Here is a 15020-nt window from a genome sequence, read left to right as displayed (position 1 = left end):
TCTCTCAGCTCAAAGCGTGTATGAATAAGGAGATAAATGAACAGCTGACGTCGGTGGAAGAGGACGTCAGCTGTGTGTGTTTGTGTGTGTGCGCGCGCGTGTGAGAGGGAGGTAAACAGTCAGCAACACGTTCAATTTCTACTTCTACTAAAGAAAGAGGCAGCGATGGAGCCATAAGTCCATATCCATAAATTCGGGGACATAAATTGCGCAAAATACTGTTAAACATGAGGGCATCAGCCTGCTGCATCCTCCTAGCTGTTGTGTGCTAAGCTAAATCATCATACAGAACAGTCAACACGGCATTGACCAGGGTTGCCACATTGACTGAGAGGGAAACAAGCAACCAGATCTATGAAAATGTTAACAGGCTAGATCAAGTCAGAAAATAAATCTAGAATAAGCAACAATATTTCTGACTGTCAAACATCATTGTCCAATGTTGTTTTACAGCAGTGGTTCTCAAACATTTTCATGTCATGGACCACTAATATTCTATATGTATATATATATTTATATATATATATTATAATGTATATATATTTACTATATATATTTACTATATATACACACCGGTATATATACAGTGTACACAAACCGTATATCTAGGTGTGCCCCGAGATTTTTAGGCTATGAAAAGTCTGCCCTGGGACAAAAAAGGTTGAGTTAAGCGGTGCCCAAAAGGTAGATCACGATCTACCAGTAACGTCAGATCAGGGGTTTTGTCGGCCAGCGCCAAAAATGCTCCCCGACAGCATAATCGGAGCAAATACCGGGCAGTGTGTATGAGCCATAACGTGTTGACTACACTACACTACACTAATAAGGACACATAATAATAACTAATAACCCATCCGTTACTACATGTGGAGTCAACTCCCGCAATTTCCTTCTTCCCATAGTGCGCGGCAAAGTAACTCTGGGATGAGCGGCTGCGAAGCGGCCGCGAAATTCTAGTTAACAATAAAGAGAATTTGTTGTTGAAAATGTTTTGTCACTGTTTGTTTTACATCACCATTACATCACCTAATCAACATGAGTTAGACTTTAATAATTAGCGCCCCTCACTTAACACAGATGTGATTTTTTTTAGGTTAATAAACACATATTACATAAATGCCAACATACGTTACACGTTAGCCCCTCCCGGAACCCCCTGGGTCAGCCCAATACGAACTGAACCGGGCTGACCCGTAGGGTCCCTTTGCGGTGATGTGTTTTCGTATGGAAATGATGGAACGCGGACATAAATAAAAGCTTTGGTAACGTGGTTTCTGCGCTGTTTGAGGGCTTCTGTTCGTTTGAGGGCTTCTGAATGTGTGAACTCTAGTTTACAACGTACACCGCTCCGAATTATCCTGTGCCGCGGAAGCCGTTAAGTATTTTTAATCTATGTTTGACCGATTTGGAAGCTTTGATTCCTCTCTTCCTTCCTTGTTTATTTACCGTTTATTGTACCGCCTCCCGCTGTGCGGTTGGCTTGTGCGTGGCTACGTTCCTGCCTCTGATCTGCTCTGTCATAGCTATAGCCACTAGCTAGCCAGATAGGTGGTACAATGAGGTGTCAATAAACAAGGTAGGAAGAGAAGAATCAAAGCGACCAAATCAGTCAAACAAAGATTAAAAATACTTAACGACTTCCGCGGCACAGGAGAATTCGCAGCGGTATTTATAGGTACTTATAGTTCACACATTCAGAATAACTCACACGAACAGAAGCCCTCAAGCGGCACAGAAACAACGTATGCGACGGTATTTATGTTTATTTATGTCCGCGTACCAGGTGGCAGGGTAGAGGTGGAATAGGACCCCATGGCTACTGGGTCTCAAAAATGTCAGAAACTTCAGTACCATTGGGTTCTGACTTGTGGGGCTAGTTACACGTAGGCTACTAATACTATACTGTACTGCTCAAGACCAGACAGACACTAATCCAATACAACACTGCAGTGGCGTGTTGTTTATAGGTAAGGAAAGGAAGGAAAGGTACTATATATGTTTACCCAGGGTAACTGGACTAAGCTCAAGAACTTGTTTACAGCCAGGCCTAGCCCCTCTCGGGACCCTACATAAAGCTTTTCTGAAATTTTGATGAGTTTTATGTTGGGTCCCTGGTCAGACCTATATTTTCGTATGGAAATTCCAGTACGCGGAAGTAGAAATTCTCTCTAAAATAGGATCTGCGCCAAGTGACGGCATTATTTTCCTTGAGTTATTCTGAATTCGGTAACTTTAAGTAGCTATACATCCCGCTGCGAATATCTCCTGTGGCGCAGGTAAGTATTTTTAATCTTTGTTTGACCGATTTGGTCGCTTTATTTCTTCTTGTTTGTTTACCGTTTATTGTACCGCCTCCCGATGTGCGGTTGGCTTGTGAGGCTACGTCCCTGCCTCTGATCTGCTGTGTCATAGCTATAGCGCCACTAGCTAGCCAGATAGGCGGTACAATGAGGTGTCAATAAACAAGGAAGGAAGAGAAGAATCCAAGCTTCCAAATCGGGCAAACATATATTAAAAATACTTAACGGCTTCCGCGCCACAGGAGATATTCGCAGCGGCATGTATGGGTACTTATACTTTACATATTCAGAAAGCCTCACACAGAAACATTTCGTCATAGAGCGCGGAGAGGCGCTAAACATGGAGTAAATGTTTTAAACAGGTGGCATGGTAGTAGTGCAACAGGACCCAATGCTATCTGGGTCGTCAAAATGTCAGAAACTTCAGTAGCATTAAGGGGTTCTGCTTGGAGGGCTAAGCCAGGCCCTGCTCATAGAACATTTCATGGTAGGGGTTCAGTGCCTTGTCCAAGGGCACTTGTAAACTAACGTTTACACTATTGCCGACAAAATGTGGGGAAAAGGTTTTTTTAGCCAATAAGTAAACCCGCAGCATGGAAAAGTAAACAATGTCTTACCTTATGCATGGGTACATATAGAGCTATTCTTTGTTTTGTAACATCGTCCTGAGTCCTCCATATCAACATTCAGATGTTTGACGAGGGGTCTGAAGTCTGAAGGAATTTAAGACCAATTTACTCATAGCCTACTAAACATAAGAATAAAATAAATCCACATAGTACGGTCACGGTGTCACTTTTATGTCAATTTAGGCTCGTTTATGGTAAACACGTCGCTCGGCCTAATCACATCAGCACGTCGCTGAGGTCGCTCGCAGCTGTTTTTTTAAGAAAACGTTGAAAAGTTTTTTTTATTAAATCCTCCGCTCCACCTTGATATTTCATTTGTATTTTCCATGCTGTTAATATCAACGTTTCCAGACGTCACTGAAGTGACTGAACCATGACTGAACTGACCGCTCGAGTGACGAGTGTCTAATGATGATTTGTAAATATCCGCCTCAAACAGCCAGCTGTTCTGATTGGACTGATTGGACAACCCGTGTAGGCTACGTCAGAGCCTTAGCACATTGGTTACCAAGACTAACTTTGCTAGTTGTCTTTTTTCTTAATTTAACAAAAATCAGATCCGTCTGAAGTGAGTGGTAGCCTACCGATAAACCGATGTCATTCTGTATTAAGAAAAAATTTAAAAAATTGCCATTTATTTAATTTCTTTGCCAAAAAAGGCTTATAAACTCTGAATGTTCCAACAACCCTGCATAATTTGCTTTTTCAGGCTTTTTTATTTCTTTTTCAACATAATTATTGTGAAAAAAATAAAGGGAAGCTCCGCACACTCAGATCTGCGCACAATCAATGTATTTATTTAGCAAGCTTTATACTGACCTTCTTCAGGCAACATAATTATTGTAAAATAAAATATCTGCTTTATTTTGTATTATTTTACCAATACTGCAGATTACCGATATATCGGTTTATCGGCCAATACCAATGTGTTGCCGATTAATCTCCCATCACTAATAATGAAATCTATTGCCTTCAATTAATCTCCTGAGTGACACTGTCATGGTTGGACTCATTTCATATTCACCTACCGACGTTAATTAATTTCTCCAGTTTTATTTTGGACTCTTTTCACAGTACTTCTACTGTGAAAAGGAGGCCTCCAGACAGAGGAGGCAGGTAGTGTATAGGGTGTACCGAATTAATGCAAGATTGGGGACTGTTTGAAGCACATGAGGCATATGGCGCAACCAGACACTGTGAAGCTGCTGGCTCTGCCAGCTATTAACTTTCTGTTTCTTTTCAGAAGTAGAGACACAACTTTGTGGAGGTAAGACTGCTTAAATAAAGTACCGGTAATCCATCCAACACTTTCTTTGCCCTTCTGTATTTTAGTCAGACATTGTTAGTAGAGTGTGCAGAAGAATGAATTAGCGCTGTACTAATCAGCCAGTGTGTGTAGGACAACAGAACAGTAAACATCAATATAAAAAAGAAAACAGAAAATAAAATCAACAACTCAGTAGCAATCGTGATCAGCTCTTCTTTCATGTTATTCCATTATAACAGTTTTATCTGTTCATTCTGTCTCCACCAGGCCGAAGGGATGGGAAGGGTATGTTTTTCCCTCCGTCCGTGTGTCTGTCCATACGTCCGTCCGTCCGTCCGTCCGTCCGTCCGTATGCAGCTAATCTCCGTCACTGTTGGCCCGGCCGATGCCAAGCTGTCCCTGGATGCCAACGACAAACCTCTGCCCCACGTTTTCCACAACGGCCTCTTATAGCACCACCATGAGTCCCACCCTAGGTATTTTCGATACCTAGGGTGCCGATTTGATTTATATTGTGAATCGTGATTCTTATTCATATTGCGATTCTGCGAATCGACGATTGTGGCGATTCAATATTTTACTTTACTTTATTGTGTACGCACAGAGAAGTCGAGGGGTGACAAAGCAAGCATATTTACATGGCCGCGGACCGTGGTCCTGTGAAATTGCCGTGACTAACTAAACCTGGATTGTGTTGAGCTTTTTTTTTTACACTTGCGTTGTCGCGCCCCTCATGAGCAGACCTGTCGTTGATCCAGGTGACGTCTGCATTAATCGATGTCCGTCTGCAACATTGCCCGTACTGCAACATTTTACACACACGTACGCACGCACACGCACACACACGCACGCACGCACATGCACGCGCGCACGCACGCATGCGCACACACACACACACACACACACACACACACACACACCAACACTCCATAATATGTCTCCTGCTGTAATGTCTCTGTGATAACAAAAAGCATGATTGATTGGCACTTGCAGGCCAACATTCTGGGCCCTGGCATTCTGGGCCTCTGAACCTTGCAGCTTTGTTGTCATCAACGGATTATTGCAGCAGGTGGCAGACGGGACACATGGCAGATGGCAGACGAGGGTGGGGGGGGGTCAGTCCAGTCAGTCCTCCACGGCTCAGTGGAGGCGGGCCACTTTGGGGTCACTATAAGACCCGACGATTACTTTTGGACCCACTTCTATCGGCCAAGCTACACAAGATGTGAAGCTGCTCGTCCACGACAGCTGTACTGCAGAGACACAAAGACCCCACCTGGAGTTCACACAGGGGACCGGGAACCACGCCATCATACTAGTGATGTACTGTTTTACAAAGTGAAGAGAAACACACACCGGTTCCAGATCAGAGTGCTGTTGCATGGCAGCAAAACAGGTGTAGATGTACCCTTGAGTCCGTCATCATTTAGGAGCCCCGCCCCCACCAGCACCACAACAGACATTCAGCCAGACAAAGGGGCATTTTAGTAGGCATTTTATGCATGCAGGACTTTCATACTCAAACTTGTCTTTGATTAATTAAATTAAATAAATCATGAAAAGCATTTCTACACAACATTTATTACATATACAGTAAACATTTGAGGCAGCATAAGACCAGTTGCTGCCTAAAACATATAGCGTATATCAACATTAACAATGTGAATAGAATACCATTGCTGTCAAGCAGAAACCATATAAAAATCGTCATTATGTGATTGGACATACAGTATCAGGTTTCCACCCGACAGTAACAATATAATAGTCTTCTGGAAGGAGCTTACTGTGCTATAATTTGTTTATTGGCTCTATTATAACTCCTGGTGGTCAGATGGCGATAAGCCTATAGGAGATCCAGGGGCCCCTGCTAATCAGAGGGCCACGTATACAGAGCATGTTAGTGTGTTTTAATCCCATCAGTCATTACAAAAATAATGACTGACAAGGGAAAGGGAAAGAATAATTATTACGGTAGTAGTAATAAGATAGATGAGGGGCTTTGTGCAATATTATGTGAAACGTAAGCCCCTTAGCCCCCCCACTGGGGTTCCTGTGTGTGAGAAATGAGAGCAGTGGAGTGAGAATTCCATCAGGGGCCATTTTGTGTTCATCACATGCTCAGTGCACGAGAGCTGTCCGTGCTCAGTGCACGAGAGCTGTCCGTGCTCAGTGCACAAGACCTGTCCGTGCTCAGTGCACGAGAGCTGTCCATGCTCAGTGCATGAGACCTGTCCGTGCTCAGTGCACGAGACCTGTCCGTGCTCAGTGTACGAGACCTGTCCGTGCTCAGTGCACGAGACCTCTCCGTGCTCAGTGCACGAGAGCTGTCCGTGCTCAGTGCATGAGACCTGTCCGTGCTCAGTGCACGAGAGCTGTCCGTGCTCAGTGCACGAGAGCTGTCCGTGCTCAGTGCATGAGAGCTGTCCGTGCTCAGTGCACGAGACCTGTCCGTGCTCAGTGCACGAGAGCTGGCAGCCTTGAAATGTAAGGAAAATGCAAATTAAATGCAAAGTAATGTCCTGATAAAGCCTTGACTGCATGGGAGCTTTACAAAGTTACAGTGTGCGGACTTTTTTATCGCCTTATCCACTGTTTGGTCGTGCACCTGGCATCCAGTAGATTTGCCTGTGTGTTGGTTATAAAAATGGGAACCAATGAAAAGTATTAAAAAGCGCTTTAATTTGGACAAAACCTCTTAACTCCATTGGACCCTCAAACTGTCTGAAGCAGCTAACTCCACAACCTCCCCCTCTCATGCAAGTAATTGACAATATATAAATTCACAATACCAACTTTGATGAGAGAGTATTGATTTGTTTTAAAAATAGAAAGTTTAAAAATAGAAATGACATTTTGTAGTTAGGTGGTTTCTTCCTCACAGCAGAGGTATGCATATTTTTACTTAACACAGTATAAGAGTAACTTTTACGCAAGTAACATTTTTAACACAGTATAATATAAGAGTATTTCTACCTTGATGTATTGCTACTTTTATTTGAGCGAATCTGAGTAGGCTACTTGATCTTCCACCACTGGTTATGGGATGTCTTTTAATTGCTTAATGACTTATTCTGAATCATTGACAATCAACAACATGCATGGCATTGGTAGTATATCACATGGTAGTATTTCCCCATGGGTGATAACACATCCATCAGATAGTGTTGATGAGCTCCACATCGATCAGCATTGTCCAACCAGGAGAGCAGGGTGTAATACTTATCTCTCTGGGACTTCTGACAGCATCCATAATCAATCCACACTAGATAAAGTGTGTTGGACACCTTTTTTCATCAGTGCCCTTATACTCCTTGTCCCTAAACTTCTTTGCCTTTTTTAAGTATTTTGAAAAACATGTTCAACTAGCCGATCTACATTGTGACTTTGTGAGCTTGTAGATTGGCTATTTGAACTATTCAAGAATGTTTTTCAAAATACTAAAATAAAAAAAGAGGACGTTTAGGGATAGCCTAATAAGGGGTATAATATACGGGGAGGGAGAGAGCATTATCACATGAACCTCGTGCACGGACATCTGATGTGTCTAATGTCTCTTGATCATTAGACAAGATCACCTAGAGCCTCTTTTTAAAAATCATCACAAACATCAACAAACAACGTACACCCCCACAACGAAACAAGGACAAACAGGACAAAAGTAAAACATTTAAATAAAAGTAAAAACACAGGTCACATCATGGATCACAGTCAGAGTATTGTACACTTGTGAGAGAGGCTCTGTTCATTCTGAAATCCACAGTCAATTATATTTGGGTCACACCGAGCAGTCTAATCCAGGGAGGTACGAATATTGAAGTATTCTATAAAGGGTATCTATGCCTTAGTGAACCCTTCGACGGTTCCTCTGAGAGAGAATAAATTTTTTTCTAAGATAAGATTACATCTTATCACATCACAGAATCGCTGTAGCTGGGACAAGACAAATGCATGTGTGTGAGATGTGCTTGTGTCTGGGCACAGCGGTCGCACTTCGAATCTGCCTCAGGATACATTTCAGCTAGCCTGGCTTGGCCACCCTCATAGCGGGGATTCACTGAAGATTCTTCCCCGCATAAGAATCTTCAGTGACTCCCCACTATGAGGCTGGCCAAGCCAGGCTACATTTCAGCCACCCTGGCTTTACTAAGAGTGAGGAAAAACTATGGAATGTATTGTCCTTATACAAGTCCTTAAAGCACCTAATTCCCACATCGTTCTATCTATTGAACGCTGAGTCTATAGTAGATGGCGTGAATAGGTGGACTCATTCTATTTATGTATTTTAGCTTGTTGTTGGAAGTGTCTGGGCTCCTGTAGCTCTCCTCTCCTCTCCTCTCCTCTCCTCTCCTCTCCTCTCCTCTCCTCTCCTCTCCTCTCCTCTCCTCTCCTCTCCTCTCCTCTCCTCTCCTCTCCTCTCCTCTCCTGGAGTGCTGAGTCTTTGTATATAGACAAACAAATCGTGGTGCCTCTTCTTCACATTTGCTTTTGGATTTAAGTTTATTTCAGCACCACATATCGGACAACGACAGGTTTCGGTTTGCCACACGCACTGGACAGCGACAGCCTGGCTTCAGCACCACACAGCACTGGACAGCGACATGGAGAAGGAGCTGTTCTCCTCCACAGCGCCCAGGGGTGCTGATCTGTCTGACCTGTACTCTGTAATCCCCTTCAATGTCACCTTCCTCCCTGACGAGGACCTGGTCAGGAGCAACAGGCAGAACTACACAGAGCAACAACAGAGTAGTCCCGTCCAGAGCACTGGGGGCATCATTATAGCGATCTGCATCACGGCTCTCTACTCCGTGATCTGCGTGGTGGGACTGCTGGGAAATGTCCTGGTCATGTACGGAGTGGTGAGGTGAGTTTATTAAAAACCATCACTCAATGTTACCTGTTTCACTTTACCACTGATATACTGTATGCATATGCATGCTTTAAGTTCTATACATTCACCATTGCATAATGCATAAATTAATGCATTTACGCACAAATGCTGATACCGAATCATCTAGGGTTTCATGCCCCTTTAAAAAAAAAAAAAGCTATTCTCCTACCCACGAGATAAAATCCTTTGCAGCTGTGTGTTCACTGAAGCCCTTAGGCACATGGGGAGGCACCGGGGTGGCACAGATGATGCACAGTGGGGTGTTGGGTGCGTCATGCCAGCTCAGATTAGAAGAGAGGAAATAACCTTTAAATAACAGTGGAGTCAGCAACGTGATTAGCACTACAAATGTAATCCTGACAGTTGACACAGTTGTGCTGAATCAAAGGGTCGTAACAGTAACAGATGATTGAAGTACAAATCCCCATCATGTCTCTCCCCTTCTCTCTCTCCCTCTTTCCTGTCTGTCTTCACTGTGACTATCAATAAAAGGCCTAAAAGCCAAAAACAAATCTTAAAAAAAAGGTGGTGTGGTGTAACAGCACCCCCTATTGGTACTCTAAACATCGGGACATAGGTTAGGACATAATTCTACGTCAAATAGCGGCCAATGTGTTAACAGCTTCTTCAGAGGCACAGCATCTGTATGGCATTAAGAGTGGCTTATACCACACAACAGAAGCCATGAGTGTTTACCTCTTAAGATCCCTACTCTACAAGTTCATCAGTCATGTACCTTCAGAAATAGTACAATATTATATTGTGCCAAATTAAACATTTAAACCATATACTTATCTGCGGCCCCCCAAGGCTATATATTGGGTCCGCTAGTAGTTCCCTACCAGGGGCCCCAGATCTACAAGCTTACAACATGATGGGAGGTTGTAGATCTGCTATTTTAATTTAATGTTCACACCGACTAAGGATGCTATAGATTACATACTGTGTATGGTTCAGGGCACAATCTGAATAAATTATGGGAGAAACATAACAAAGCTGTACAGGCATGATGCAATTGCAATTAACATATCATTGCAATTAACATATCAGCCTCTGTGGCATATATACAGTACATGCTGAGCAGGCCCAGTGAGTGGACTGTGACTTTAGATCAAGATCAAGAGAGCAAGATGAAAAGGCAAAAAGAAAAAAGTGGAAGAGGCCTGGTTCAATATTGGGTCATGGATGCCAGGAGCTTCAGTCACAAAGAAGAAGCTCAACTGTTTCAACAGGAACAGTGACTAAAGTGACATCTGCATTTCCACTGATGTGAAAGACATCAGTCAGATTGACATCAATTGATGCCAATTGTGGTCGAAAACACACGATGGATGACAGTGATAGTGTGAAATGTAAGGACAACAGAAGAGCAACTCTTCCTCTGATGACTGAGAACGTTACTGCAGATCAGACTATGTCAGTGAGAACAGTCTGTCAACAACATTTACATAGAGAGAGATGTTCTGGTAGGGTTGCAGTGCATAAACCGCTCATTACAAACACTAATTAGAGAGCTCAGCGGTGCAGAAAACCATAGACGCTGGTCTACAGAGATGTGGAGAAATGTTATGTGGTTAGTTGAGTCATACTTCACCATATTGTACACTAGTGGATGATGAATGCAGGCATTATTCTAATTTTTTCTACTTTCTACAAGAATCAGCCGTGACACCCAGTGCCAAGTCACCGTTTGTGGAGGGTCTCACTCTCACAACACACCACTGCTCCAACTGGGTCCACACTTATATTTTACCTATACCTTTGTGGCGATACGTTCCATATAGTTCCATTGAAAATAATATGCTGGCGGACACGGAAGTGGAGGGCTACAGGAGCGGCGATAAAGGCATTTCAGAAAAGCCTGTAACGTGGGAGTGGATGGGAGCTACTTTTTTGCCATCATGTGCAATTTCCTGGTTCTTGGTTTCAATGACAGTTGCAAACTGTGACTCATATAGGTTAGCGAAGAGCGCCACAGGGTACAAACTAAAAACACAATTTAATTTAGTAAATTAGACACTCCTTATTAGTGCCGCTAGAACATGCTGCATAATAACCAAGATCTGTTTGGTTCTGTTCTGTTCTATTGACTCCCGTTGGATCCCAGTATATTTCCATATACTTAACTGTATCGTATTAAAAAAGCCCATCTGACTAAACCTCCGAAACTATACTCAAACTGATCTAACTCCAACTTGTGGAGTAGGCCTACATTAAATCTATGTATTTAATATTTATGTATGCACATATGAAGAATCCCATGTAGTCTAAAGTTATTCAGATCAATACAAGACATGCTGTGCATGTATGCTGTCTTGTACTGTACATACAGTAGAATATCAAATCAGGCTTACTGCTGTGAAGCAACATACATACTGTATAGTGTAGGCTATATGAACATACTTTGCTAGTGTACATCACTGTTGAGAATCACTGACCCTGATATGTCAACATGTGGAGCCTGTGTACCTTCCAAAACAAAAATAAATACTGCAAAGCAACAATAGACACAGTAAAGAAAGTACGGCGAATCGGCGACACACCATTTTGAAATGTATTAAAGTCAAACATATTATTCACACACTGTATGCATGGATTGGACACACATGTGTGTGGAGAATTGGTATTCCATGTGCTCTGCATATCTCTAACAACATGAGGCAATTAGTTATTTAGTTCTCATCCAAGGCTATAAAAATACACCACACTGCAAGCGTCACTTACAAATCACTGTTCCCACCACCCACTGTTCTATATCATCAAAACCGCTCTCAAAGGGCACCTATACAGACGGCCGCAATTCGAAACTGGCCCCCGTAAAACCTGAATCCCCTCCCCACCCCTTTTTCCCCTCACTGTATGTATGTTTGTTTATTTCCTTTTTTTTTACCTCCCCTATGATGATTTCCAGTTTTTTTGCTATAATATTTGTACGTCTCTAATATTGTTATGATGAATTGAACATGGTGGGCCCTATTGTAAACAAGTGTAATGCTTTATGGTGTCGTCTACAGTTAACAGTTTTGTTTTGAGTTGTGCTTGAAATGTACTGTAATTCTCCAATCTGTTAATAAATTCATCAATCAATCAATCACTGTCGACCAGAAACCTTGCTTGACTAAGATCTGCGTGTTCATCTTTGCGTTCGTTGTGCCGGTGATGGTCATCACCATCTGCTACGGCCTGATGATCCTGCGTCTGAAGAGCGTGCGGCTGCTGTCCGGCTCCAAGGAGAAGGACCGCAACATGATGAGGATCACCTGCATGGTGCTGGTGATCGTGGCAGCCTTCGTCATCTGCTGGACGCCCATCCACATCTTCATCATCGTCAAGACCATGGTGGACATTGACACCAGGAACCCCTTGGTGATCGCCAGCTGGCACCTGTGCATTGCCCTGGGCTACACCAACAGCAGCCTCAATCCCGTCCTCTACGCCTTCCTGGACGAGAACTTCAAGAGGTGCTTCCGGGATTTCTGCCTGCCCTGCCGGCCCACAGCGGACCAGAACACCCTGAGCCGAAGTCGGAACGCCAAATACAAATACATTGTCTTTAGCAGCCTTACTGCTTCAAATTAATCTGTGTTCTCAACAAAAGTACTCTCAAAACATGGAGCCCTTATGACTCCAACATCACTATAAACTATAAGCTTCAGACCTCCCAAAACAAACTGATACAACTACTTCTCAGCCTTAAGTCCACTTTGCGTGTTTGGGATGACTCAGGGTAGAAGACAGATTTACTCAAATATCAATAGGATTGGTATTTAAGATACTCAGAGGGACAGCACCCTCGATACCTTCATACCCATCTAACTACTTCTCCAAAGTGACTCACACACACAACACTAGAGGGAGCAACCATGATCTGGTATCACCCAAATTTAGAACAAACGTTTTACTACTGAGACCATCCGAGGATGCGACTCACTTTTTCTTTCAAAATTGGCCTGAAAAACATCTATCAGGAAAAGGATAAAAGGAGATGTTATTCACTGCCATCGTTTTAAAATGTACCGGTACATATAATAGTGTTTGTATTTGTTGATGACGATGAAAAAAAAGGGAAAAGAAACTACGTTGATGATTTAAATACATCATACATACGGCATACATGGAAACAAGTCCCCTGAACTTTGTTGTGTTATCCTCTTATTAAGGCTAATGGCTTGTACCACATGTTACATTTCTGTCTAATAATGTATTCAATCAATAAAATAAAGTTCCCTAGCTCTAAACCTTGTTATCAAACATTCAAGTTTTTCCGTTGTGGACGAGCTTTCTTTCAAGTAGGGGAGAAAACATCTTCAAAGCATCACACATCTCAAAGACTATTTGCAAAAGAACAATGCACTGCCTGCAGGATGGTGAATTACTGAGTGCCTGCTGCACTGTAACCGCAATCATCAGTTCTTTATAGGCTGTTGAATAAAACCTGTTTTGACCAAAAACGCAATCTGGGGAAAGAATCTGAGATAAATGAACCTATACCGTTGGCGAAGAGTGCAATCTAATAAAGCAGTGATTAATTTCTATAGAGCAGTTCTATAAAGCAGTGATTAATATAGTACCATGAGACCCTCCACTGTCAGGAGACACTCCACATTCAGCTGATACCCCAGCACCACAGGGGAAGAATATAAAAACGAGAATTGTTGCTTTCCTTTGTTAATATTCTTAAACTGGAGTCTAAATTAACATAAGATGTTACAGAGGGCAACAGAAGATACAAGGTTACACACGTGTGAATGCACATGTCCTGCATACACAGACTGAATGCAAAACAACAATGAGATGGAGTGTGTGTGTGTGTGTGTGTGTGTGCGTGTGTGTGTGTGTGTGTGTGTGTGTGTGTGTGTGTGTGTGTGTGTGTGTGTGTGTGTGTGTGTGTGTGTGTGTGTGTGTGTTGCACACATGCATGCGCGCAATCTATGCATGCATGTGTGCAACTGTATACCTTCCTGACATTAAACCTCTCATTTAATTCAATTCGTTAGACATTTAATTGTTCCCATTGTCCTCAAACTGTGACACTGCATGATGATGTGACTTACAGTATATAGAGAAGAACAAATCAGTACTTCACCTTTAATTGAAACTCCTCTGGGACTCATTAGGTGTCATTAACAATTAACTGCATACTGTGAGTTATAAAATGTTTCATGTCTAAACTCTATAGGGTTTAAAGTTATTAAACAGGACACATAATGACATTTCCTCTGAAATGTTCATGTATGAACCAGGATGTCTTCATTATCTCTTACATCATCTTGATTCAGGCCTTTTCTCCACTTCCAGCGGCCCCAAGCCGCCCGCAGCCTCCTGCACCAGAAAAATGTCCGCCACCAACATTTATTTTTGTCGGTCACACCTAAATTTGTTTCTGCCTACGTGGCTGTCTTTTTGCAATGGTTTTCAATGGGAAAGGAACGTTTTGTTGCCATTGTGCAGTTTTCCGTGCGAAAACGTTCCCATTGAAAACGATTGTAAAAAAATGGGGTGCATACGTTGGTTAGGCTTACAAACAGTCCGACAGGCATTAGCCCGACAACACTGACACTCCCGACATGTGTGGCCGGTTACAAATAACCTGTGGCAGGTTAAAACTCAGCCGTGGCTCCAAACATGCGTGGCAGGTTCAAACTAACATGTGGCTTCCTGTGAGGTTAGTAGGGTTTGGGTTTTGTATAGGGTGCCGCACTAATGCGCCTCACACCCACCGACCGTATATTCATCTTGGCTCTTCCTGGTTTTGCATGCAGATTTCCTGTCGTCAAGAGTTACACACCTTTGTTAATTTGTGCTGTCACTGCCAATCATGTCACATAAATAATGCATAGGCAGCATGCGCATGGATGTATAGCTACTGTATGCGGCATGTATGGAAGTCACATTGAATTTCATTCTTAAGTGAAGGCTAGAGAGACCCTAATATT

At 42.8% G+C, this 15020-nt stretch overlaps 1 protein-coding gene across 1 annotated transcript; it reads left to right on the top strand.

The window, feature by feature from the left end:
• Positions 1-8794: 8794 nt before the first annotated feature.
• On the top strand, positions 8795-12663 carry LOC310869537 (delta-type opioid receptor-like; the record flags this gene model as incomplete). Its single annotated transcript, XM_083780341.1, has 3 exons — positions 8795-9057; positions 10869-10947; positions 12190-12663. 3 exons carry the CDS (start codon positions 8795-8797, stop codon positions 12661-12663), a joined length of 816 nt encoding a protein of 271 aa, XP_083636467.1.
• Positions 12664-15020: the final 2357 nt, after the last annotated feature.

The sequence above is a fragment of the Protomyctophum parallelum genome (genome assembly GCF_964188405.1).
Source record: "Protomyctophum parallelum genome assembly, chromosome: 1".
NCBI classification, from domain to species: Eukaryota; Metazoa; Chordata; class Actinopteri; order Myctophiformes; family Myctophidae; genus Protomyctophum; species Protomyctophum parallelum.
The sequence above is the reverse complement of the archived record's forward strand: the minus strand, read 5'-3'. Positions and strand labels throughout refer to the sequence as shown.